Source organism: Ceratotherium simum, chromosome 19, assembly GCF_057802395.1.
Source record: "Ceratotherium simum simum isolate JZ-2026a chromosome 19, ASM5780239v1, whole genome shotgun sequence".
NCBI lineage: Eukaryota > Metazoa > Chordata > Mammalia > Perissodactyla > Rhinocerotidae > Ceratotherium > Ceratotherium simum.
In genome coordinates this window covers 33,038,935-33,065,225 of record NC_141918.1, presented here as the reverse complement: position 1 = coordinate 33,065,225, position 26,291 = coordinate 33,038,935, and the positions used below count along the sequence as shown (strand labels likewise).

Sequence of the window (26,291 nt, the reverse complement as noted above, 5' to 3'; positions counted from 1 at the left end):
TATAATATCACATTTAACACCTATGTGCCTGAAATCTGATCAATTAACCCAATGATTCCTCATTAGTGTCCCCCCAAACTCACTTACCTGTTCCTGTATAAGAACCTTGTGAAGTATGTATCAGACACATATGGGCTTTTCTAGGATCAATTCTTTTCTTTTACTCAAATTTTGGAAAATATTCTCTAATAAACTTATTCTTAGATATTCTAAGATATGAATATACATTTTTATGAGATTCTCATTTTCAGCTTATTGTAGACATGAGACTGAAAAACTGAAACTTTGCCAAATAAATGATCACCTGGCATGGCAAAATGATCAAGCTTATAACTTTGTTCTAGGTAACAGAAATAACCATGAATGGAATAAAGGGAAGCTTACAGCTTGTTCCTCCCCCACCCCACCATTAAGAGCCTATTCCATAAAATAAAGGTTGGAACATTCCACCTTCAAACTTGTGACTTCCTCTAACTCCAAACTCACAAATATATATTCTTATTACTCACCCTTCTACTCTTTGATGCCCTGGTATATACCCCAGATATTTCTTTGGAGCTTCAGTTATATAGTCACTAACAAAAAATGTTTAGTTAAATACAAACTAATCAGATATTCTCCCAGGAGTTTAAAGATCTTATGTCTTCATGATAGTCTCACAAATCTTAGAAAATAATAGTTAAATATCGATTTCCTCAATTAATTATAAAAACTTCAGACATCTAGTATTTGGTTATGTATAATATTAAAAAAATGCATCAACAGAAAACTTTCTGAATGTCACTAGACAATGAATTAAGCAAACTTTTATTGAAGCTTAAATTGTGGTACAGAAATACATTTCGACTGATTTAAGTCCAACACCACGAAGAGAGAAATTATGGCACCAAAATTTTCCCTCCTCTAGCATACATACTAGGATTCATTTAGATTACTATTCAATCTACAGTTTTTTTTTCCCTAGGCTTTGTTCCATACAAATTTGTGCAGTTTTTCAACATTAGGTAGAAATCTTAAATCTATTAGCGAAAAAAAAAAAAAAAATCAGACCTCAAGCCAACAAATGTCATCAAATCTACTGGGACACTGTTCAAGAACAAAATCCACTTTGAGCATTGGTCCTCAAAACAGCACTGTAACGTTAGGTACTGTGTACTAGTTACAGAATCAAACTGATCCACTGATTGAAAGCTTCTTCAATGAAACTTTCAATCAACAACATGCTTAAAATAAAAGTCAAAAGTGTTCCAACCACTTGATTTCAAACCAAGTAGATTTAATGTTTAGAAACACTAAAAAAAAGTGTTTCATTTATAAATACGGAAGGAACAGAAACATCACTGCATCAATCCAGAAAGGATAAAAAAATTTTGTGGACAAGAAATACGAAATTTAGTCAACTTTGCTGTTTCCTCAGCTGCTTAAATCTCACAGTATTTGCAAATATAGCTAAAAGATGCCAACTCTTGAAAGCCTGTATTTCTAGTCATTTCCCACTGACTATTTTGGAATTTTATATGTTAAGTTTTATGGATAGCATTCTGCTTCACTGTGTATGAATAACCAGAATAGTTCTCATTCTGGGCAGCCATTCACTTGATCCTATGAAACCATGGTGAAAGGAATACCAGTAAGAGGAACAGATAAAGTCAGAACACTATCACAACCATCTCAAGTCATAGAACTTGTAGTCACAAGATGGCAAAGACACTGATTCCACTTTGAACCAAAGTTTATGGTGTTATCAATAGAAATTAGTGGAAATGGGTGCTAAAATAGTGGAAATGGGTGCTAAAATAAAAGTTAAGGTGAATGACCTGAGCTGACCTGACTTATTGAATCCAATACAACCTTTATCTTAAATCTCTTTGCTAATACACTTAGCAATAACGATTCTTTTATACTACTACTTAGCACGTTAGTAAAGGCATGGTACTCACAAGAAGCTAATCTCATTTACTGGAGAGCACAGAATGGCACAGTTCCCATATAGTTCTGCCAGCATACCCTAATATCAATCTATGTGTCTTCCTTGCTAACCAACACTAGAAGTTTATTTTCATCATTATCTCCCAAGAGAGCCCATGCCAATAAAAAGGAGGCCAAACTCCTTTGACCTTAAAAGAAAATTAAGCCCAGGGTCCACCCTTCTTCCCGCTCTGGGGTATAAGATTAGTATAAACCCAAGTGTAAGTGTATTGCTTTATTGGGGGGGTGGGGGGTTGGAAGGGGAGACACCATAATGAGGAATGAAATCAATTAAAGGAATACAAGTGCAGGAGGCAATAATGTTAAGAGTAATAGACAAAATGGATAACTACAATCATCTTCTTAAGAGGACTTGACTCGTGGAAGAAAAATTTTAATTGCTGTTGCAAAAAACATCTGTATGAAGTAGAAATTGGTTTCAATAACATTAGTAGAAGAGAATACGTTCTAGAAAGTGGAGGTAACTGGATGTAAAATCCTGGCAGCAATTTAATAGAACAGTCCCAGATGGTTAGGCTGAGGCCAACACCTAATGAGGACGAAAGCCTTGTCTGTGGGGAATTTTGGATGATACCTGGAGAAATATTACACTGTGCATAAACCAAATTGAATTGTTTTCACAAGCGTTGTAAAGTTTCATATAGTAAAAGGTTTCTTCTACATGCACTTCAATTTCACAGCAAGAGTGGCATAGGATACCTAAACACAGAAGAGAGCATTCATGCAAGATATCTAACTCCTTGATATAATAATGCATACAATTCAAAATGATTACACTATCATTACATCTAGGGCTTTCTGCAACTACAAGGTGGTGGTTATGGAAAGCATGGCCCCCGGTATCAATATCTAAAAAGCAGCCACCACCTTCTTCTATGTATGTTCTCTTTTTGCGTTTTTTCTTCATTTTTCTTAATCAACTCTGCTGTTGTTGCTGCTTCTTAGCAAAACTGGTAAAAACAAAATTGTAATCATTGAACATAGCACTCTGGCAATCAAGACGTTTAAAACCTTCAATCTTCTGGGGCGAAGAAAGCACTGTGCGACATTTAGAACTCTGGGGAAAAAATTGAAATGAACCATTAGTGCTTCCAATCTGCAGAAGTCTTTTCAAACAAAAGTCATGCAATAAACATTTAAGACTACTATCTTAATGAAACTGCGGCATTTGAATATTTTAGCTGCCTTCTCATGGGCTGAATGGAGTGGGACATCTTATGGAGTCCCAGTCTCCCCCTCCACCCTCCCCTGTCTGTCAACAGGGAAAACAGACAAGACAGGAGGAGCCCATCAATTGGGCTAGATATAAATCAAGGACCAACTGAGCCGGCCTGGTGGCGCAAGCAGTTAAGTGCACGCGCTCCACTGCAGCGGCCCAGGGTTCGCCAGTTCGGATCCTGGGCACGCACTGACACACTGCTTGGCAAGCCATGCTGTGGCATGGCATCCCATATAAAGTGGAGGAAGATGGGCATGGATGTTAGCCCACCCAGGGCCAGTCTTCCTCAGCAAAACAGAGGAGGATCGGCAGATGTTAGCGCAGGGCTGACCTCCTCACAAAAAAAAAAAAAAGGCGGGCCCCATGGCTTAGAGGTTAAGTGCGCGCCCTCCGCTACTGGTGGCCTGGGTTCGGATCCCGGGCGGGCACCAACGCACCACTTCTCCGGCCATGCTGAGGCCGTGTCCCACATACACCAACTAGAAGGATGTGCAGCTATGACATACAACTATCTACCGGGGCTTTGGGGTGAAAAAAGGAGGATTGGCAATAGATGTTAGCTCAGAACCGGTCTTCCTCACAAAAAAAAAAAAGGACCAACTGATATTTAATGAAACACACCAAGCTTTTCATCTACCAATAACTTCAACTAGTAGTACCTCTGGATATCTGACTGGTATGTGCCATCTTAGAATACATTTTATGACATGCCTCAGTATCCTTATTTCCTGTGAGGTTTTATGGTCAATAACAAAAGGAATTACCTGATTTACAAACAGGGTGGTCACAAATTTTCCTGGCTTGAAGACTTCCACAACTTTCCTGATCAGGTCATCATAGGAGGTCTGACTTAAGTTTGTTTCAAAGCTAACATAAGAAAATTCTGGTTCTGGAGTGATGTGAATAGTCCAATAAGTTCCCTAGAGAAATAGTTTTTGTGTTAATAATGGAAAGGGTACACTGAAATATTTAAATAATCATTAAGCAAAATATTATTACTTACATCCGATTTCATTCCATTCATTGAATACCCACAAGGATTGAACAGTGTGGCATCAATGACAGAACCTGGTATCAGGTCACGAATTCCACTCTCCTGGAAAAATGGCAAAAGACTGAGTCACATACAAATTTGAAAACCAAACTGAGAATGAGTTAAACAAAAGATTTAGTCCCCACACAGAAGAATCCAGAGGTATTATTATTTAAAATCTTACACGAGTGACATCCTTTGCAGTAACACCATCTTTCATGTAGAACTGGTCCATAACTGCTGGGTCAAGCTCACTCATCAGAATTTCCAGGGTTTGATCTGGCTGACTGATTACCCGACTCTCTGGGAAATCCAAAGTATACAAGTACCTATGTAAAAGTAAAAAATAGTTTCTAAAAATGACAATTGGCAGTTTAAAACAAATGCTATATAGTACAAAAAAAATCGATGAAGTTGTGTCCAACATACCAACAGTCAGAATTCATACGTCCCATACAATATGCTGCTCCATCTGTTGAGGGAGGAGAATGTAAAATAAATGTAACAGAGCTATTTGATAGGATGGTTTCTTCCTAGCCTTCCAATAGCTAGGACGATATTACTTGCCTCCCATTAGAAATGTCATCAGTGAAGGGAAATTTAAGTGGGTCAATTTGCAAGTAGGCAGGATCCTCCCCCTCCCTTTTAAAAAAAAATATTTTATTGGCTGTTATTTAAAGATATACTTCAGACAGTGCGTCAGTCTAAACGGTGCTGAGAAAAACTATGGCTCACTCTCCCCTAAAACTCCATTAGGAAATGGAATTTGATCACCCATTTATCTACTCTCCCAAGTAAATACAAGTCATTTTGTCTAATACATCCTCCTTTCCATATTGTTTCAAAGCCTTATTCAACATAGTAAATTAACAATTGATAGATATTTACACTAAATTATACTCAGCACTCACTGACATAGCCTAGTATAGTTTTTGTTTTAGTGGGTAAGAACAATAGGTATTAATCTGATTTTCTTTTTAAATCATGCCTGTGAGTGACTTTGTGCCAAGATACTAAAATCATCCTAGGTTTTCAGCCTCATCTAGAATACAGGTGTTAGAATATAAGGGTGTTATCTTTATAATTCCCTAACCTTGAAGCCGAAAAAGGAATAAATAAAAGCATAGTAAATAGATGGAAGGAAATCTGGTCAATTTGGTTGAAGTGACACTATGATCTCATTGTGTTGATCATTTTTAAGCCACCTCAATTCCTGTACAGAATGCCGGACCAGAGTTTCTTAACACGGACCAGTGTCTTAGCACAGGTTTATGAAGTCATTGGGCATTTTTCTGGATGAAGGGATCACAGCGTTCATAACCACTAACTTAGATATAAATTAGAGCAACTGGCTGGTTGAAGATGAACTCTCTTTCTGGCAGGTGATCAATTCCTTCATTTTCTTTGTCCATCATTTCAACTCTGACCTGAGGTATACACAGACATACTCTAAAATTTGTAATCAGCTATACTGATACATTTATCTTAACTATATAATGTGCTATATTGGCATACATATGCATTCATATATAAAAGATCTCTGAAAGGATATACCCTCTAACTTTAAGAAAATAGGTTTCAACTGTTTATTTAAACTTACTTGGGAAAATTGCATTAAGAAACTCTATTTCTTCCTGGAAATTCCGGTGTGGGTACCCTTGGTGAGAAGGCTTCATGAAATTCTTACGAGAATAAAAGAAGCTCTAAAAAAGACAGACAACTTCATACATAGAATTCTATCACCTTCCCTAAACAAATCAACTATTTTCTAACATACGCATATCAAAATCAAAACTCTACTTCTACAAATATTTTCCCCAATGACATTTAACATGTTTTTCCTTTAATATGCTTAATAGATACACAGTCCTTTGCTGGCCAACAACAAAAATGAAGGCCACTGTGTCAGAGAGCAAGGTTTCAGACCAATATCCACAAGTTAGTGTTATATAGAACAACTCTGTTTTTAAGCTGTGAAGAGTCTGAACAGAGCATTAATAATGTATATTGCATCAATGAGTTTCTAGAAACTAAAAAATGCCCAATCTACTGATGGGGTCATAACAACTGCAGAGACAAGGTATATTTATTTCTAGAGCAGTGGTTTCTACTGAGCTTTTGAATAGGCATGTAAGCAAAAATTTTTTTGGGAGAACATGTGTACATTTAGTTTCAAAAGAGTCAGTGATCAAAAAATTAAGAACATATTGCTTTACATTTCTTATAAGGACCAATAATTAACAAAAACTGTTTTAAGTCCTAATGATAAGCTGTCCTTTACCCTAATTGAAATATTAAAAATCAACATCTGTTTGTCAGAACAATTATACCTTAGGTATAAACACCTTAATTCTTGACTGCTATCAGAATTTACCCCAACACTCATTGTTGCTCTTTAACATAATCAACTCTTCATTATCAAGACTGGATCATTTTCCTTGCTTTTCCTTCTCTTCCTAGCTTTTCTACTGTTAATAGTAACCACACCCAAGGAGTTAACCATTGAAAATGTCTGGTTTCTTCATTTCTTTCTCCCATTGGAGTTTTATCCCAACTCATTCTCTGCTCCCTCCATATTTTCTGCTGTTCGTGAGCAACAGGCAGAAGATTCTTTCTCCGATAGTGTGAGCATCCTTACTCATTACAACTGAAGCAGTAAGCATACAAATTTATTTACTAGGCATATCCAGAACCCTAACATTTATATGTGGAAAAAAAAAGATTAAATCAAGTTTTTTGATCACTTACTTGAATGGAGTCAAACCCACTGTAATCCCTAGCAAGTTTCAACAGGGGAACCAGTGCTTTCAGCAAGAGGGTGGTACCACATGTCTTCAAAATGAAACGTCTCTTGGAGACAAACATGCTACTCTCACTGCAGATGAAAAAAGTCACAATATTATAATGATGTTTATGTACCCCTGAGATGCAATTAATCCATTATTGGACTATAATTATGCAAATATCTGGCTAGTAATTTTACATGTTAAGATCTCAAGGAAACAAATAATGTACTCCAGTACTCTTCCTTTTCTATTATACAAAAATCCATTTAAGGTTCTCGAGTCCCACAGAAACAGGCCTTGAATTATGTATAAAGCACATTAGCTCATTTCACAAATCCTCTTTTCTACTATACTTTCCTCCTCACCTCACCTATCCTAGGACGTTCTTTACTAAATTCATACTTTACACCTCATCTTGTACCACCCACTCTCACATGTACTTCTGTAACCATTTCATTACTTCTTTCACTAGATAATAAGCTCCATGAGGAAAGGAATGTTTATTTATACTCACCATTATATCCCCAGGGCCTGGCACATAATAAGCATTTGATAAACATCTGTATATGCCAAACACAAGCTTAGTAAAAAGCAGGCGCTGTATGCACCTCATTCAATCCAGTAGCCCCAACGCCCATTATAATATGAGCTATAAAAATTCAATATATTGATTGAATAAATTAACTTTGTGCCTTTAAAAAGGCTGAATGGCTTTCTTTTACACACAGCATTCCTATTTGTATGGTGAAGCTAATTTTCACTTTCCCTGAAGTTCTGATATTGAGAGGCATATACTAAAAAGGATTTAATATATGAGGTGGAGGGTAAAGGTACAATGCCATTCTATGCTCCTTTACAGATAGTTCCTGCTAACTACAAGGAGGTAAAGATGGCAACCATCTTGAAGAGCTATTAGGTAAGACTTCAAAAGCTACTTGCCTAGGGACACCTGAAGTAAACATTTTACTTTATGCCAAAAATGATAATAGAACTAAGATCCAGAGGAACGGTTTGCCCTTACATGTAAAGTATGATGCAGAGCGAAATCGGTTAGCTTACATTTGTTCTACAGGACTTACCTGAGTACATAAGCTTCCTGCTTGTCAGTTTTTGTCACACTTATGATTGAACATTGCACATCCTTCAAAAGTATGTCCCACTCGGATCTATTATTTAACAAAAAAAAAAAAGGATGATTAATTCATAACAGTACTTGCCTACTCTCATAAAAATTACAAAGCTCTCACACTTAAAATGAGTTTTCCAATGATTAAGATCCCCTATTTTATATTTGTTATCACATTCTTGTTCCAGCTTCTCTTATGAATACTAACAATTTAGTTTTGTTTCAAAATAGTTTATCTATATTGACATAGCCACCGAAGATGGATAAGTTTTGCTATATATGAAAAACAAAAAAGCGAACTGGAAATTAGACTACGTTTTTGCAGTTTACTAAGAAAAAGACAAATGGACAAAACAATATGAAAACGCCACATACAGAGGAAATGCAAAAGGCCCATAAACCAAGAAAAATCATTACCTCTCACTAGTAAGTGTAAGAAATGCAAGTTAAAATGAAATACTTTTTTTCCCTATCAAATTCTCAGATTTTTAACCTTATTATGTATGACAATTTAAAAAGCATAATTTCCTTCACCAATTAGATTGGCTTTGGCTGGCAATTCAACAATACAAGCACACCCATTAAGATCTTGGGAATACTATGCAGCTCTCTAATGGGATGAGAAAATGCCTCCCTCAACAAAGTGAAAAGTCTACAGTAGAGGCAATAGACAGCAAAATGGAAGCATGTGGGCATAACTAAATAAACTAATCTTCATTTACCTGACTGAGACCTAAGGAAGTGCTTTCTCCTTAGTGTGCCCACTATAAAACAGAAAGACAACATAAAATAGTTCCACGGGACAGTGTAAAATTACCAGATTAAAGGCTAGAAACATTTTAAGGCTCTTAATATTTGGCAGGTCTTTCTTCTATACTCAAGAAAATGGCATTATTATGCTTAATGTTTTCTTTTCCAGTGAAGACTTTGTAAGGGAAATAAATCCTCAACAGCATAGCCAGCAAAAAAACAGGTATTCTTTCATATTAAAAGGCAAGCACAGCACCAAGGAATCCTGTTAGAATTTTATGCCTGTTTCACCATTCCACTAAAAGAAACTATCACTGGCCCAGTCGGACCAATCACAGAAGGCAATAATTCCTAAGATGGGTAAATAAGTTAAACAGAACAGTACTGAGACCCACCCGAAAAACTTAAAATGAGTTAGGCTTGCTAATGATTTTAGAGCCTATCTGCCCATAACTTTACCAAGCAATTTTTAAGAAGAGCTAACAGGGGCCCGCCCAGTGGCATAGCGGTTAAGTGCGCGCGCTCTGCTTTGGTGGCCCAGGGTTCCCAGGCACACAGCGATGCACCGCTTGTCAAGCCATGCTCTGGCGGCGTCCCATATAAAGTGGAGGAAGATAGGCATGGATGTTAGCCTAGGGCTGATCTTTCTCACAAAAAAAAAAAAAAAAAGCGCTAACAATTAGCTCTCTTTTTAAAAGAGGCTAACCATTGTTTATATAAAGAAAAAATACACATTAGACTGGGCCATGTTTTTGCAGTTTGTTTCAAATTTTAAAAAATGGTACAATTTATTGTTTAGGGGAAGAAAATTTGCAATTAAGACCTAGCTCTGAGTAAAACAAATTTATAGATGGTTTTAACCCTCGTATTTTAGGTAGCCAAGCAGTGGCTGTAAGTTTCATATTTCTAAGACTCAAAGTTCACTAATGTACAAACAACATTTCAGAACCCATGGTATTTCAATTCCACAAATAATATGCTTTAAACATGGGGCTCTTACCAAAGTTATTAACTTTTCTGCTTTGTGATATTCCTTGCAGTTACCCCTGGCTTGGTTACCTGGTGGGTAATAAAACCTACTTCACATGACTGTTAAGATTCAATTACATGATGCATACAAAATTTACCTACTGGATAATAAGAATTCAAATACTGAATAGGAAGGTAAATAATAATACCCATTTTAAATATTAGAAGCATTAAGTAAAATTTTGGAGCACAGGGGCCTCTTCAGAGCTTATCTGATTCAGACCTTTCTTTCAATAATGCTACCTGCTAATATCATTGCCCACTGACTTCCCACTAGAATTCAGCACTCTTGCAAATATTCTTTTCCGCCCACTTGACATACTGAATGAATCCTCTCCCATCACCCCTTCTCAGTTATATTCACTATTTATGTTAAGGCTTTTTAAACATTTTCCATGGCTGAGCTAGATGATATAATATTAACTTTTTCTTTCTTGTAAAACTTTTGTTTTCTCTGGATTTAAAAGCTATCTTGCTTTTCCATTTGCTTCTGTTTTCTATGCACTAATCTGCATTTATCCTCAGATGTTCTCCAACTGTCTCTTTTCCACATTTCTTGTATGCGATTCTTGGCCAAGAATAGGGTACTAAGACTTAGCTAATCAGAAAGTCTACGCCCATGGATGGGGCTTGTTTATTGTGGGCCTCAACGTAGGGCACTCGGAGCTGTTTTGCTGGGGAACTCCCTCATGTCAGTATTTTTTAGTTCTTTCCTGGCCAGGTCAGATTACCCAAATATTCCATTCTTTTGCTGGAGAGCATTAAGATGTCTGGTAGGCAAAAGAGCTTAAAGGGCTAGGGATCTCTCTTGCAGTGTAAGCTTTAACCTTTGTTTTCATAGTGACTCTACCCCTCAACAGTACCTGGTGTCCCTTATTTCAGAAAGATCCTGTTTTACTCTCTTTAGAGAATAAATCATTATCTAACCTTCTACTCTATTATCTAATCTAATTTCCTGGTATCCCCGCTCTCATCTGACTCAGACAAGTTTTATAATATAAAGATAACGAACCAGAAGAACAATCGAAATAAATAAAGCATACATTCACAGATACACGGATAACTAAATCTATCTCCATTTTCTATACTTCAGTCACACCAGGTTTTTCTACAAACTATTCTCTCTTCCTAGAAATAGGGCACCATAAACTTGTCCATCCAAATCAAGCCCACTTGAGGGTAAAAGGAACATTATAATTATGCTGGGACAACATATGTAACCCGTGACTGTTCTGAGTACTGCTGGAATGATTTCACCCTACCCAGAACCCCCATCCCCAGCCCCCTTCTTCTAGCTCAAAAGTCACCTCACTACCCCGCCAGGTCAAATCTGTCACTAAAAGGTTTTAAAACTCAGAAGGCTTACCAAAGTATTTTATTTGTGTGGCTATTTTGGTATTCATGTCAATCTCACTAGTCATTCCATGTTGTTAGGGACTGTGTGTTTTATTATTTCTATCCCTAGTGCCTAACCCAGTTCGTTCATAACAGGTCCTGAATATTTGAATAGTTGTTGAATAATTACAATAAATAATTATTCTGATTAGGTTCTTACAGACTTGTTAGAAACCCACAAATAGCCTTAAATTTTTAAAATCTAAAATTACTGTTACGTGATCCTTTACTGTTTTTTAAGTTTGTCGCCATAACAGCTCAGGTATTTAGATGCAAGTTCTTGAAAAGACAAACAAAGATTCATTTAACAGAATTATTCTGTGAACCAACTATGGATATATTATATATTCTACTTGAAATGCCATCTTATTTTAATGTACACATAAATGAAGCTTACTCATTTCACTGCTAAACAACTTAGTTTTATAGAACCCATTCATTATAATGAACCTAGACGTGGATTATTTTCTCAAGTACTTTTTCTGCAGCACTCTCTTCTCTTTCTGGGCATGTGCTGACACAAAATGTTAAACTGTTTGGCTTGTCCCACTGGTCTCTCAGGTTCTGTTCATTTTCTCCCCCAATCTTTCTTCTCTCTGTTGTTCAGACTGGATAATTCCTACTGACCTACCTTCAAGTTCATTCACTCTCCCATCATCTCTATTGTACTAAAGCCTATCCAGTAAACTTTTTACGCCAGTTTTTATATTTTTAAGTTCCATCTTCTACTTCTCTGCTAGGACTTTCATTTTCAGAGTGATCACTTTTCTTATACAATGGTTACGATAGCTGCTTTTAAATCTTGATCTGCATCACCTCAAGTTGGTGCCTGTTGACTGTCTTTTCCTTTGAGAGATCCCGAGAATTTCCTGGTTATTTGTATGTTGAGTAATTTATGATTGTATCCTGGACATTTTGATGTTATATAATTTTTAATCTTCTTTAAATCCTATAGAGCATGTTGATTTTTATTTTTTGTGTTTATTGCGGTAACATCGGTTTATAACATTGTATAAATTTCAGGTGTACATCATTATACTTCTGCTCCTGCATCGATTATATCATGTTCTCATGTTCAACCACCCAAATACTAGTTACAACTCATCACCACACACATGTGCCTAATTATCCCTTTTGCCCTCCTCCCTCCCCTCTTCCCCTCTGGTAACCACCAATCCAATCTGTCTCTATGTGTTTGTTTGTTGTTATTATCTATTACTTAATGAGTGAGATCATAGGGTATTTGACCTTCTCCCTTTGACTTATTTCACTTTGCATAATACCCTCAATGTCCATCCATGTTGTCACAAATGGCTGGATTTCATCGTTTCTTATGGCTGAGTAGTATTCCACTGTGTATATATAGGAATAGGAGCATGTTGATTTTTAAAAATTGTTTTAGCAGGGAATTGCAACTGGTTAAGTTCAGTCTTCAAGTTATTATCCAACTTCTATGGATCACGTTGTGGTTTCAGTTTACTTATGAAAGCCTTTGCCATGGTATTCAGCTACGTCCAAGATTCTTATGTGCCATCCAGTGGCCAGGTGGGACTGGGAGGTGATCTATCAGTTTTCAAAGCCTTTGATATGCTGTTTAGGGTCCGATCCATACATGGGTAGCTCAGGGGTGTTCATATAAATCTCTGTGGGATCACTTTCTTCACCTCTCTCCTCTCCATAACTTCTCAAACATCTCTGGCTCAGGGGCTGGGGGCCTTCTTGGTCCTCTAGTAGACATCCAAGGCTTTAGTTTCTCCACTGCAGCAGGCTGCCTGTGACTGTCTCTCCCTCTGGGGCCAAATGGACAGACAACAAAGAGGGCAAAGAATAACACCGATATCCCTGATGTTCTTCACTCTTGGGACCACAGTTCCTCTGGTCAAATCTCTCTTGCAATTTTAGGCATCTATCTGCCTGGCCGTCAAAACTGCTACTGAGCAGTGGCAGGAGGGAACAGAAAAAAAAGCCAAGCAACAAAACAAAAAAGATTTTCTGCACTCCCTCTCTGCAGACCAGAAAAAGAGGACCTCTCTTAGAGCTCTTGTCTGCACCTAGTGTGCAGTTCTGGGTTTCTGGCAGCCTTTGAGACCAGCCCAGAAGATATCAGAGAAAAAAAGAAACAGGAAATCATGGCTGCTTTCAGTGGTATTTTGAGTTCTGGTTTCCCTCTCCCATTCATCTGCTAACATTTACTTTTCAGAGTACGCAGATAGTTGCTCCATGCATTCCGTCCAGGGTTTTTAGTTGCATTTAGTAAGAGACAGAGTAGAGTGCTTATTCCATCTTGTTGGCAACCAGAACAGTCTTATGTTCATTTATCATTAGTTAACTATTCCTAACAGAAACCCTCAAGTAGTCAGTATTTTTTCAAAGTCACAGCATGAAAGAAAGCAATTGCCGGGGGTGACTTAGCGGTTAAATGCGCACACTGCTACTGGCGGCCCAGGGTTCGGATCCCGGGTGTGCGCTGATGCACTGCTTGTTAGGCCATGCTGAGGCCGCGTCCCACATACAGCAACTAGAAGGATGTGCAACAATGACATACAACTATCTACTGGGGGGCTTTGGGGAGAAAAAGGAGGAGGATTGGCAATAGATGTTAGCTTAGGGCCGGTGTTCCTCAGCAAAAAGAGGAGGATTGGCATGGATGTTAGCTCAGGGCTGATCTTCCTCACACACACACAAAAAAAGTCAATTGCCTTGAAACATCCTAAGACAAACACAGTTGGATGGTCTATCAACCAAGTGATTATAAAGATATAATCTTAAGAAAGGTGCCAGGCTCAAAAAAATAATTAATCAAGGGGCAAGAAAGATGCGACAGAGAAATAAAACTAAGTCAATACGATGCTAAGAGAAAGGTGAAAAACAAACACCAATACAGCTGAGAATTTCAGCAAGTTTTATTTTATCACATTTCTGTGGGGAAAATAAGCCTCCTTTTGTAAATAAAGCTTTATTGGATCATAGCCACACCCATTCCCTTGTATATGTATTGTCTATGGTTGCTTTCTCCCTAGAAGGGCAGAGCTGCGTAGTTGCAGCAGACTGTCTGCTTTGCAAATTTTAAAATTTACTCTCTGCCCCTTAATAGACTGTTTGCTGACTCCTGTTTTAGAGGAAAGGTTTTTTCAGTGCCCCGCTTTGTGTCCAAATTTAATGATGAAAAGAACAAAGTACTTCATACAGTTGACTGAGACATTTTTCTCAATTACATATTTGTGATTTCAAAAGGAGACAGTATCAAGTTAGAATGTCACAGCAGGCTCAGTAATGATGGTGGAAGGTGTCTGTGCTTTGTTCCCAAACACATTAACATTTACCCTGAGAACCGCTAGTCTATACTATAAACTAATTTACAAAATTGGTCTTTTTGGCAATCCTTGCTATTTTTCTTAAGTTTTAAACATAGATGAATTCAATAAATCATAAACTGGGCTGGCCCCGTGGCTTAGCGGTTAAGTGTGCGCGCTCCACTACTGGCGGCCCGGGTTCGGATCCCGGGCGCGCACCGACGCACCGCTTCTCCGGTCATGCTGAGGCCGCGTCCCACATACAGCAACTAGAAGGATGTGCAACTATGACATACAACTATCTACTGAGGCTTTGGGGGAAAAAAAGGAGGAGGATTGGCAATAGATGTTAGCTCAGGGCTGATATTCCTCTCTCTCACACACACACACACACACACACAAAGTAAATCATAAACTGATATGAAGCAGAATAAAGGCAATTTGGGGATGTGTTCATATTACAGAATCACATAATACTGATTTAGTGATCAGAAAATATTGTAAAAGGTATTAAAAAGTGTTACACAATTGTTAGGTGCTTATAAAACACAAAGAAATTCACAGGTAAACCAAAATATCTCCTGATTTGAATTACTTTTTCTTTATTTAAATGTCGCCAACTCCTCATTGGTCTAACTCAGTGGTAGACGAGGGGATGTTTTTGCCACCCGGGAAACGTTTGGCAATATTTGGAGATATTTTTGGTTGTCAAACTGGGGGTTGTGGTGGTGCTGGTGTGTAGCGGGTAGAAACCAGGGATGCTACTAAACCATATACAGAACATGACTGTTACCCACAATACAAAATTATCTGGCCAGAAAGTCAACAGTGCTGAGGTTGAGAAACCCTAATTAACTTAAAAAGTAGGTATTTAAAATACTAAAAATACTATCAGATCATGATAAATGATCCCAAAGAGATACTACGCTCTTTAGAAATGACAGTAAATGGACTGAATAATGTTAGTTACTATACCTGAAAAACAAAACATTAACGGCACGCCGTAATTTATATTTAAAGTTTTCTTAAAGAGTCTGTGGTCTAGCGGCTGGCCCGGTGGCGCAGCAGTTAAGTTTGCATGCTCCTTTGGCGGCCCAGGGTTCACAGGTTCGGATCCCGGGCGCGGACCTACTCACCACTTGTCAAGCCACGCTGTGGCGAAGTAGAGGAAGATGGGCATGGATGTTAGCCCAGGGCTAATCTTCCTCACACACACACAAAAGAGTCTAGTGGTCTAATAACACATCATCTGATTCAATAACACTTAAAATGGCCAATCAACTACATTTTTTAATGCAAAAAGTAATTTAAAAAGTACACACCTCAGATCAAATAACCTTTGACAAAAATGCCAAGACTACACAATTGGGAAAGGACAGTCTCTTCATCAAAGGGTGCTGGGAAAACTGGATATCTACACAAAAGAAGGAAGCTGGACCCTCACCACATACCATACACCAAAATTAACTCAAAATGGATTAAAGACCTAAATTAAGACCTAAAACTAAAACTCCTAAAACATAGGGAAAAGCTTCAAGACGTTGGATTTGGCAATGCTTTTTTGGATATGACAAAATGCACAGGCAACAAAAGCAAAAATAGACAAATGGTACTATATCAAATTTAATTTTCACGCATCATAGGATAACACTCAACAGAGTGAAAAGACAACTTACAGAGTGGGAGAAAATATTTGCAAATCATCTGATAAAAGGTTAATATTCAGAAAATATAAGGAACTACTACAACAAAAATAACCCAACTAAAAAATGGCAACGGACTTGAATAGACAATTCTCCAAAGATATACAAATGGCCAACAAGCATATGAAAAGATTCTCAACATCACTAATTATAAAAGAAATGCCAATCAAAACTGCGAGATACCACCTCATATCCACTAGGTTATTTACTATCAAAAAATAACAAATGTTGGCAAGGATGTCGAGAAATTCTAACACTTGTGCACTGTTGGAATGAAAATGGTGCAGCCATTATGGAAAACAGATAGATATTCCTCAAAAACTTAAAAACAGAATTACCATATGATCCAACAATCCCACTTCTGGGTATATATCCAAAAGAATTCAAAACAGGATCTGGAAGAGATATTTGCACACCCATGTTCACTGTTATTCACAACTGTCAAGAGGTGGAAGGAACCCAAATGTCCATCAAGGGATTAATGGATAAGAAAATGCACATACATACTACAACATGGATGAATCTTGAGGACATTATGCTAAGTGAAATAAGCCAGTCACAAAAGGACAAATACTGTGTGATTCCACTTATATGAGGTACTCATATACTCATATGAAATATCTAAAGTAGTCAAAAAACATAGAGAAAATAGAAAGGTGGTGGCCAAGGGCTGGGGGGAGAGACAGGGGAAATTAGTGTTTAATGGGTATAGTTTCAGTTTTGCAAGATGAAGAAGTTCTAGAGATCTGTTGCACAACAATGTGAATAGTCTTAACAATACTGAAATTATACACTTAAAAATGGGTAAAATAGTAAATTTAATGTTAGATTTTTTTTTTTTTTTTACCGCAATTTAAAAAGAGTGAATGACTGGGAGAACAGAAGGCTGCTGGCAAGTGGAAAAAACCCTTTAGAGCAGGGTTTCCCTCTTATCGCCTGAAGAGCTGAGTTGAATTCTACCCTCTCAGGTCCAGTAGGTCAAACACTCTGCAGATGGTACCTCGAAATGTGCCACAGGGCCTCCACGTGATTAGGTTCCTCTAATGGAGTACTTTCTCAGAGTAAAAATCGCTGGTTTGCCCCCAAAGCCACAACTATTTGAAGCTTCCCTCAACTGTGACCTTTGCTAACAGCCTGACCTGCCTGTTTCAGAGACTCTCCTTACCACATTATCTTCAGGCCTCTACAACTTATGCAAGGTAGTAGTCTTTGGATCAAAAGCATCCTAAAACATAACATTATTCTTCAGCAAAGCCTAGGTTGACCACAAGTTAAATTCTGAAGAGGCCTTCCCAGGGCAGTTAATTCAGATATCCAGGGATTTAAGCCTTCCCCCTTTTGTTCAAAGAAATCAACCCAGAATGCACCGCTAATTATAATCACAGGATTAAGTTCTCCATCTCAAATGTTTACGCCAAATTTAAATCACAAACAGTATAACTTCTGCAACGTTGAGTTGATTATTACTTTCAATGTGTACTTCTTAAGCAAAGGTAGTTTGGAGACAGCAGTTCCAACTTTTTTGAAACGGTTGTGAGGAATGTAATGAGAAGCTTAATTCAATGGGAAGCTTTTCTACTCCAAAACATTTACACTAAAAGGTTTTTTGGCAATGAGTTGTAAATTCCTTCAATGTAAATTACTGATACTCCAATACTGTGCAATGATGTAGTCAGGTGAGGCAGGAGTTCTGAGAAAGCTAATGCTGAGGTGTGATTTACTATCTTTGCAACTGCCCCCAGTCCTTTACTGAAAATTATACTTTAGCTTATAAAATTTGAGGGAAGAAGAGAAAGAAAGAATAGCACAACACTGGGCCGGCCCCGTGGCTTAGCAGTTAAGTGCGCATGCTCTGCTGCTGGCGGTCCAGGTTTGGATCCCGGGCGGGCACCAACGCACCACTTCTCCGGCCATGCTGAGGCTGCGTCCCACATACAGCAACTAGAAGGATGTGCAACTATGACATACAACTATCTACTGGGGCTTTGGGGGGAAAAAAAAGGAGGAGAACTGGCAGTAGATGTTAGCTCAGGGCTGATCTTCCTCACAAAAAAAAAAAAAATAGCACAACACTCCACTAGTCCTAAATGTCTTTTTCAACATTAACATTAGAGATTCCAGTTTTCATTATTTTCACATAACTCTAAAAATAAAACACCTCTAACCTTCCCACAATTAATAAAATATTTACTCTCTTTACCTCTACTAGAATTTCCCATCTGAACCCATCTCATTACTAAGAATCACTCAGGCCTGGGATGTATTCTAAAGCAAAATGGAAAGCCAACTGGATAGTCCTGAAAGATCAAATTAAATTAATCTTTCGTCTAACCAAAATTTCTTACTTTCTAACAGACTTCCTCCCCAAAGCTGCCATTTCTTATAAAATAAAAGGCTTTTGTGTGGCCCAGCATTTTAGTGGTCCAGCAATTCTAAGACATTTTTATATATGGTCACTGATTTGTATTCAACATCCTGTTGAAATCTGAAAAATTATGAGAAAACTGCAGGTTAAACCTAAGATACTATCCCCTCCTTTTTACATTTCAACTTTAAATATTGTGTGAAATAAGTCAGTTTTAGAACATAGCATCTGTTCCTTTATTCATCTGGATATGCCTGAACTGCTGCTCTTCTCCAACTACTGTTAATCAGTATTTTTTTTTTTTTAATTTTATTTATTTATTTTTTCCCCCAAAGCCCCAGTAGATAGTTGTATGTCATAGCTGCACATCCTTCTAGTTGCTGTATGTGGGACACGGCCTCAGCATGGCCGGAGAAGCGGTGCGTCGGTGGGCGTCTGGGATCCAAACCCGGGCCGCCAGCAGCGGAGCGCACGCACTTAACCACTAAGCCACAGGGCCGACCCTGTTAATCAGTATTCTTTAACCCAAGCCATACCAGACACGATTTTCCTTCCTAAAAACAAAAACTATATAATGTGCCCCTTTTGTCTCCCTTGAAAAATCAAGAGAGATTCTCAATATTATGTAATTTGTTCAGATTACACTCAAAGTAAACTCCACTAAATGGCCTACAGGAGGGTGGGAAATGTTTAATAGGAAAGGTTGAACCTTCAGAAAGGGTTCCAGCTTGACTTGAAGTTAAAGCTTGGAAAGCTTAGCCAATTTTGCATCAAGTGCATTCTATTCCCTCATACCATATTAAAAAAAAAGAATTCAATTCCAGATGGATTGAAGATCTAAATATGAAAAGTAAAACAAAGTTTAGGAGAAAAAAAAGAATATCTTCATCACCTTAGGATGAGCAAAGATCTTAAGCAGGATACAAAAACTGCTAACGATTAAAAGGGAAATACCGATAAATTAGACTACATTAAAATTATGAACTTCTGTTTCTAAAGATATTGACAGAACGAAAAAGGAAGCCATAGACTGTGTAAGATATTTGTAGTACACACATTGGACAGAGAATCCATCCACAATACATAAAGAACTCCTGCAAATTGCAAAGTCATCCCAAAAGAAAAATAGGTAAGTAGGGGCTGGGGCCCGCCCCGTGGCTTAGCGGTTAAGTGCACGCGCTTCGCTACTGGCGGCCCAGGTTCGGATCCCAGGCATGCACCGATGCACCGCTTGTCCGGCCATGCTGAGGTGGCATCCCACGTACAGCAACTAGAAGGATGTGCAACTATGACATATAACTCTCTACAGTGGGTTTGGGGAGAAAAAGGGAAAAAAAAAAAGGAGGAGGATTGGCAATAGATGTTAGCTCAGGGCCGATCTTCCTCAAAAAAAAAAAAAAAAAAAAAAGAAAAGAAAAATAGGTAAGTAGACCTGAACAAGTACTTCACAAAAAATATCCAAATGGCAAATAAAGATATGAAACGATGCTCAACTCCATTATCTGATGGGAAATATATACTGCTATATACCCACAACAGCTAAAATTAAAAAGATAACATCAAGCGTTGGATGAAGATACGGAGCAACTGGAACCCTCATGCTAGATATATGCATACCCTACGACTTAATTCCACTCCTAGGTGTATGTCTATCTAACAGAAAAATGCATACATATTGTTCACTAAAAGACATGTACAACAGTGTTCATAGCAATGTATTTGTATCAGCAAACTGGAAACTACTCAAATACCCATTAACAGTAGACTGGATAAACTGTGGTATATTGACACAAAATACTATACACCAATGAGAATGAACTACAAAACCTCAAACATAATATTGACTAAAGGAGGTCTTACGTAATGCATACTAAATGATTCCATGTTATATAAAGTTAAGAAACAGGGAGAGCTAATCTATGGTGGTATTAGAAGTCAGGATAGTGGTTACTCTAGGTGGGGCGGGGAGAGGACAGTAATTGGAAGGAGGTACAAAGGGCAATTCTAGCTAGCACTAGTTACGTTCCTTAGATTTGAATGCTGGTTACATGGGTGTCATCCGTTTGTGAAAACTTGGGATGTACTTATGATTTTCATAACTTTTTGTGTTATGCTTCAACAAAAAGTTAAAAAAAAAAACAAACCAAAATATCTGTATTCGTAAGATCAGCTGTTTTACTAATAGCCAGATTTTGCATACCATACTTTTTTCTTTGGTAGATTACCAAGTCCTCAAACTCTGCTGAATATGTCCTTCAAAATAACCCTAGTTTTCTTCTCCTGGTTCAAGTCTTCGGAATAATTACAAATTCTTCAAACCCTACACTGCTTTCAATTAAATATTTTTTGATCCATACACCTGATGATAGCAGCTTTTCTCTAAAATCATTTCAGCAGCTTTCAAAATTCTCCAATTCATATCCATCTGTTATTCCAGCATACAATGCTCTAAGGTGATTTAGAACAGATGTTAATTGATAGGTTCACATACATGCGAGGGGGTGGGCTTACATATCCTTTAGTTTGTAGCAGTAAATACAACACATATGCCAACAATGGCTAGATTAATTATTTCTATCAGCAAGGCAATTCAGCCATATATAAGGTGGGAATCACTGAAAAGATGAAGTTACTATGCAAAAATGATCAGATTCTGTTCATTGGAGGCATGCACCCATTTATTTTCATCTGTGCTATAGAACTTCAAATTCTACTCTTTTCTAAGATTTTATTTATTTATTTTTTCCCCCCAAAGCCCCAGTAGATAGTTGTATGCCATAGCTGCACATCCTTCTAGCTGCTGCATGTGGGACTCGGCCTCAGGATAGACAGAGAAGTGGTGCCTCGGTGCGCGCCCGGGATCCGAACCCGGGCCACCAGCATCGGAGCGCGCTCACTTAACCACCAAGCCACGGGGCCGGCCCTCTACTCTTTTCATTTATATTTTATCTACAAGATTTTGACATAAACATATACCTATGAAACTATCACCAAAAGATAGTGACCACCTCCATCACCCCCAAAAGGTCACTCATGCCTCTTTGTAATCCACCCTTCCCTTTACTCCCATCCTCCAGCAACCACTGATCTGCCTGTCAGATTAGCATGTATTTTCTAGAGTTTTATAGAAATGAAATCTTACAGTATAGTACTTTTTGTATGGCTTATTTTTTCACTCCAGCACAATTATTTGTTGCATGTATCTATCAATACCAGTTCTTTTTATTACCGACTAGTATTCTATTGTATGGATATATCAAAAATTTGTTTATCCATTTGCCTGTTAATAGAGATTTGTTTCCAGTTTTGGGGCTATTACAAATAAAGCTGTTATGAATGTTCATGTAAAAGTCTTTTTATGGACATATATTTCCCGTTCTTATGGGTAAATACACGAGTGGATTGGCTGGATCATATGACAAGATGTATATTTAACTTAAGAAACTGCCAAACCATTTTCCGAAGTGGTTGTACTGTTTTCCATTCCCATCAGCAGTGCATGAAAATTCTGGTTCCTTCACATCCTGCCAGAGTTTGATATCAAAATTACGCAAATCCAAAAATGAGCTGAGAGGTGTGTTCCCTCTCTATTTACTATTAGAATATGTGGAAAAGGTTGGAATTATTTCTTCCTCGAAAGTTAGAGAGAATACTCCAGAGAAACCATCTGGGCCTAGAGTTTTCTTTATGGGATGATTAATGACTAATTCAATTTATGTAATGGTTACAGGACTATTTAGATTTTCTATTTCTTCTTGCATCAATAGTGGAACCGTATTTTTCTAGTTTTCCCACGATATCCTTGTTATCTTTTAATCTCTTTAGCACCTGTAGTGATGCCCTCCTAGGACATTTGTACCTTCTCAATCTCAACCCTTTCCACGTCCTTAGGTTTTATGAACACTTCTAAACAGTATAAATGTAATTGTTCATTTTAATTCCGTCTGTTAATATCTTAACTATGACCTTTAGTCTATTTACATTTTAATGGGATTACTGAGGGAGGGGATGTGAGGCAAGGACAAGCAAGAACTTTTAGGCTTTCAAATTTTTACATCATTAAATAAATACAAAGCTACTAAAGACTGATTATTCCATCGAAAAATTAATATAATAGAGCAATCTAGAACTCACCAGTGACACTCCTCTACCTGAATAAAAATGCATCAAATTGCTACAGCACCCTTTAGTGTGTCACCTTTTAGACTACAACCTGATATACTTTCTTCTCCAGCCTTGTTTGCTTAAAAAAAAAAAAGGGAAAAGATAAAAAGATTTTGTCCTTAAGGGCAAAGACACAAAAACAAAGATGACGATAACACTTAAGAGTATTACTGTACATATATTAACCCACTTAATCCTTCCAGCTACCCTATTAAGTAGGTACCACTGCTGTCTCCATTTTAGAGATGAGGAACCATCACACAGCCAGCTATTAAATACCGTTTGAATTTAAATCTAGACATTCCAGAGGCCATGCACTTAACCACTTCGTTATGCATTACTCTTCTAGATGACTGATAATCTTTCTGTGGTTGCTGAGGCCCGCACCCCATTCTCCTCAGAGACCAGACTCCAATGATTCCCTCTTGCAAGGCCATTCATTTTAGGTGACTTATTGAGCATCTACTATTTTCAGGTGCTTACCTTCTAGTAAGTAACCTAACCAGCCCATCCTTGCCTGACAGATCACTGAAAAATGTTCCTATGAAGGTTACCAATGGACCTCTCAGTTAAATCCAGTTCTTACTCGCTGTATTGACAACAGCTGAGATGTGATAGTAAACTCTCAAAATAGTGGCTTAACGAATCTTAAATGTCTATAAACTGTACCGCACTAAATCACGAACTTGACAAAATATTCTGTTCCTGAAGGTTTAATTTTCCATCATTTTAAGAGCCACACTGAAGCAGTAAAACAATTTCAGGTGATGAAAGTACAAAGGAAAAGTGGTTCTTAAACATGTTAAGCAAGCAAGCTGCCCTTTTGTAAGCCTTTCTCTCCTCCTTGACTCAGGGAACTCTTAACAACCAAAAAAACCCCAAGCTTAAATTCTGGCATTTTTGCCCAAGAACTTAGGGAGGAAAAATCCTTTTTTTACTAAGAACGTGTGCTTACAAATAAAGCTTCAAAATATTTAAAGACCCAGGGCAAAACAGTTCTTATTCATTTTATAAGGCAGTTCTTACTCGTTAGTTCTTCCTTGACAAGATTTTCTAGATTATCCGATCACAATCGTTTTACCCAAGGCATATTACCAACACCAGGGAGTTTTCCCATCCGTGAAATGGAGGAAATACTAAGCTTCTGCATATTTATAAAAAAAGTAACTGCTTCCTATAGTATACATATAAAGTGCCAGAACTGAGTCTTGCACATAGTAAAGGGCTATACGAGACACAGTGTTGCACAAAGCTTGAAAAATGAGACCTGTGACATTTTGGCTAACTCGATTACGTTTTGCTAGAAGAGAACCCTCCAAGAAATACTGCCTTAAAGTCCCGGCAGCACGTGTCCGCCTGGATTCCCTTCTCCAGTCGCTTTTTGTCCGGGACGGCGGCGAGCGCAGCCAACATTCCTGAAACGCCCATTGGCCCACACCCTGGGCCAGGCTCCCGACCGGGCCCGGGAGCTCATTGGTCGTCGCCGCTCAATGAAGCGGCCGCGCCGGGTCGTGCGCCGCACCGCCGCGATCGCCGCACTCGTGCGCCGCGGAGCCGAGGAAGCACAGGCCCGGACCCCTCGGCAGTCGCCGGCGCTGCATTTCCCGAGAGCACCGGACGCCCTCGCCTCGTCTGCGCGGGCAGCGCGGCTCTCTCGCGTGACTGCCGGGAGGGAGGCTGGGGCCCCAGATGCCTTTGCAGGCTTAGGCATTAAAGGTATTATGTCCCGGGCCCGCCGGGCCTCCAGCCCGTCCATGCAGGCAAACCTTACTCCACCCCGCCCCTCGCGCGGACCCCGCCGACTGCCTAACAGGTTACACAGCCCAAGGTCAGGAGACCCGGGGACGAGCCTCGGCGGGCTCCGCGCTGTCGCCCGGGGCCACCCCGAGACGGCTTTGGTGCAGGGCGCGCTCGGGCGGCGGTGGGGCCCAGCCACTGCGACACCAGCGCTCCCGCCCAATCCCCGCCGGCCCAGCGCCACATGCTGCCAGCGCGGACCGCGGGCGGGAGGCCTGCTCCCAGCCCCGGAGCCCCGGCCGCAGGGCCTCCTCCTCCGGCGCACGCGGCGGGAACGAGGCCGGCTCCAGCCCCGCTCCCTCCCTCCTCCGCTCCGCGCGGCGGGCACGCCCGAATTAGCGCCTGACTAAGCCCGCCGAGCCACACCTGCCGGGAGGGGGCACGCGCGGCCCCCTACCCGGGCCCCGGACCGCCAAGTCCGGAGGGGAAAGTCGGGAGGCGCGGGCCGCCCGACCCCCCGAGCGGCGCCGCCCGCCGCCCCGCACGCGTTACCTGAGCACGCGGCGGCGCGGGCCTCCTCCCCTCCCCCCGGGCGGCGCCCGGCCCGGCAACGGCGGCGGGAGAAGCCGGCTCGGGCCCCCTCCACAGCAGCCGACACGACCCCGCCCACGGACCTGCCCCACCTGAAGGCTGCGGGAACCCGGCCCCCGACCCCGCCCGTGGCTGGTCCCTGCCAGTTGGCCACAGCCCCCAGACTCGAGTGTGGGCGAGAGCCCCAAGCACTCACCTTGGGATGGTGCGGAGATCCCCAGATCCTTGGTTGGCGTCGGGTTGCTGCCTGGAGAACCAAACCTCCAGCAGCTTCTCGGTCCCTTCGAAAAAATGTGCAGCTTCCATCACCGTGAGACTAGCGAACAACCAACAACCACAGAAAATCAACTAAATTAAATCTCTTCTCCCGCCGCTGCCGCCGCCGCTGCGGATTGTTCCAGCTGTGTTACTAAAGTTCAGGTTCCTTTTTTTTTTTTTGCTATAATTTTATATTAACTTTTTTTTAAAAAAAAGGATTAATAAAATTTTCCCGGCTTTTTTTTGTTGTGAGCGAAAGTTGAACGTGAGTCTGTTGGAAATAGAGGCAGATACAGTTCAGTCTCTTGTAGTCCGCTGTTTCCCCGTTAGAGAGAGTAGAGCGAGCGCTAGCTAATGTCGCCGGCCATACTGTGGAAGCGAGGGCGCTGCGTGAGCACCGACCTTATATACCCCATCTCCGCCGAAAGGCCAGGAAGTGACGCAGCCTCCCGCCCCTGCGGCCCATTGCTGCAGCCCCCTGTCAATCACCAGGCGCCGAGTGGCGGCTGGCTGGCCGTCGGCCTGCAGGGAGCGCGGGGAGCTGCCCGCCACTGTGCGGTTCAGGTTCGCGCTGTCCCCTGGGCGGGAGACGGCGCTGTGTTGTCCGGCTGGGTACTAGGAGCCGAGAGTCGAATGCAGAGTGGGTGGGAAGAGCGGGGACGGAGTAGGGAAAGGCTGTGCAGAGCTGCATAAAACAACTGGTTAGCAGAGGACATGGGTGGGTCCTTTGGAGGGTTGGCGGGGTTCGGCGGGGGCGGTGGCCACTGCTGGGCTGGCGTGGTGGTTTTGATCCTGTGCAGTTCACCGCGATCGCCGGGCTACTTGGCCATTTTCTAAAGTGTGTCTCCCCAAG

The 26,291-nt window shown here is 40.1% G+C and overlaps 1 protein-coding gene across 1 annotated transcript; it reads right to left on the bottom strand.

Annotated features, from left to right (window-relative positions):
• Positions 1-790: 790 nt before the first annotated feature.
• AMD1 (adenosylmethionine decarboxylase 1) lies at positions 791-25,807 on the bottom strand. The gene is made up of 9 exons (XM_004422212.3): positions 25,377-25,807; positions 8,107-8,193; positions 6,990-7,116; positions 5,842-5,944; positions 4,671-4,713; positions 4,426-4,570; positions 4,212-4,304; positions 3,973-4,128; positions 791-3,046 (listed from the first exon to the last, which is right to left on the bottom strand). The coding sequence occupies exons 1-9, from the start codon at positions 25,484-25,486 to the stop codon at positions 2,906-2,908; spliced, it is 1,005 nt and encodes a 334-aa protein (XP_004422269.1). The 5' UTR covers positions 25,487-25,807; the 3' UTR covers positions 791-2,905.
• Positions 25,808-26,291: the final 484 nt, after the last annotated feature.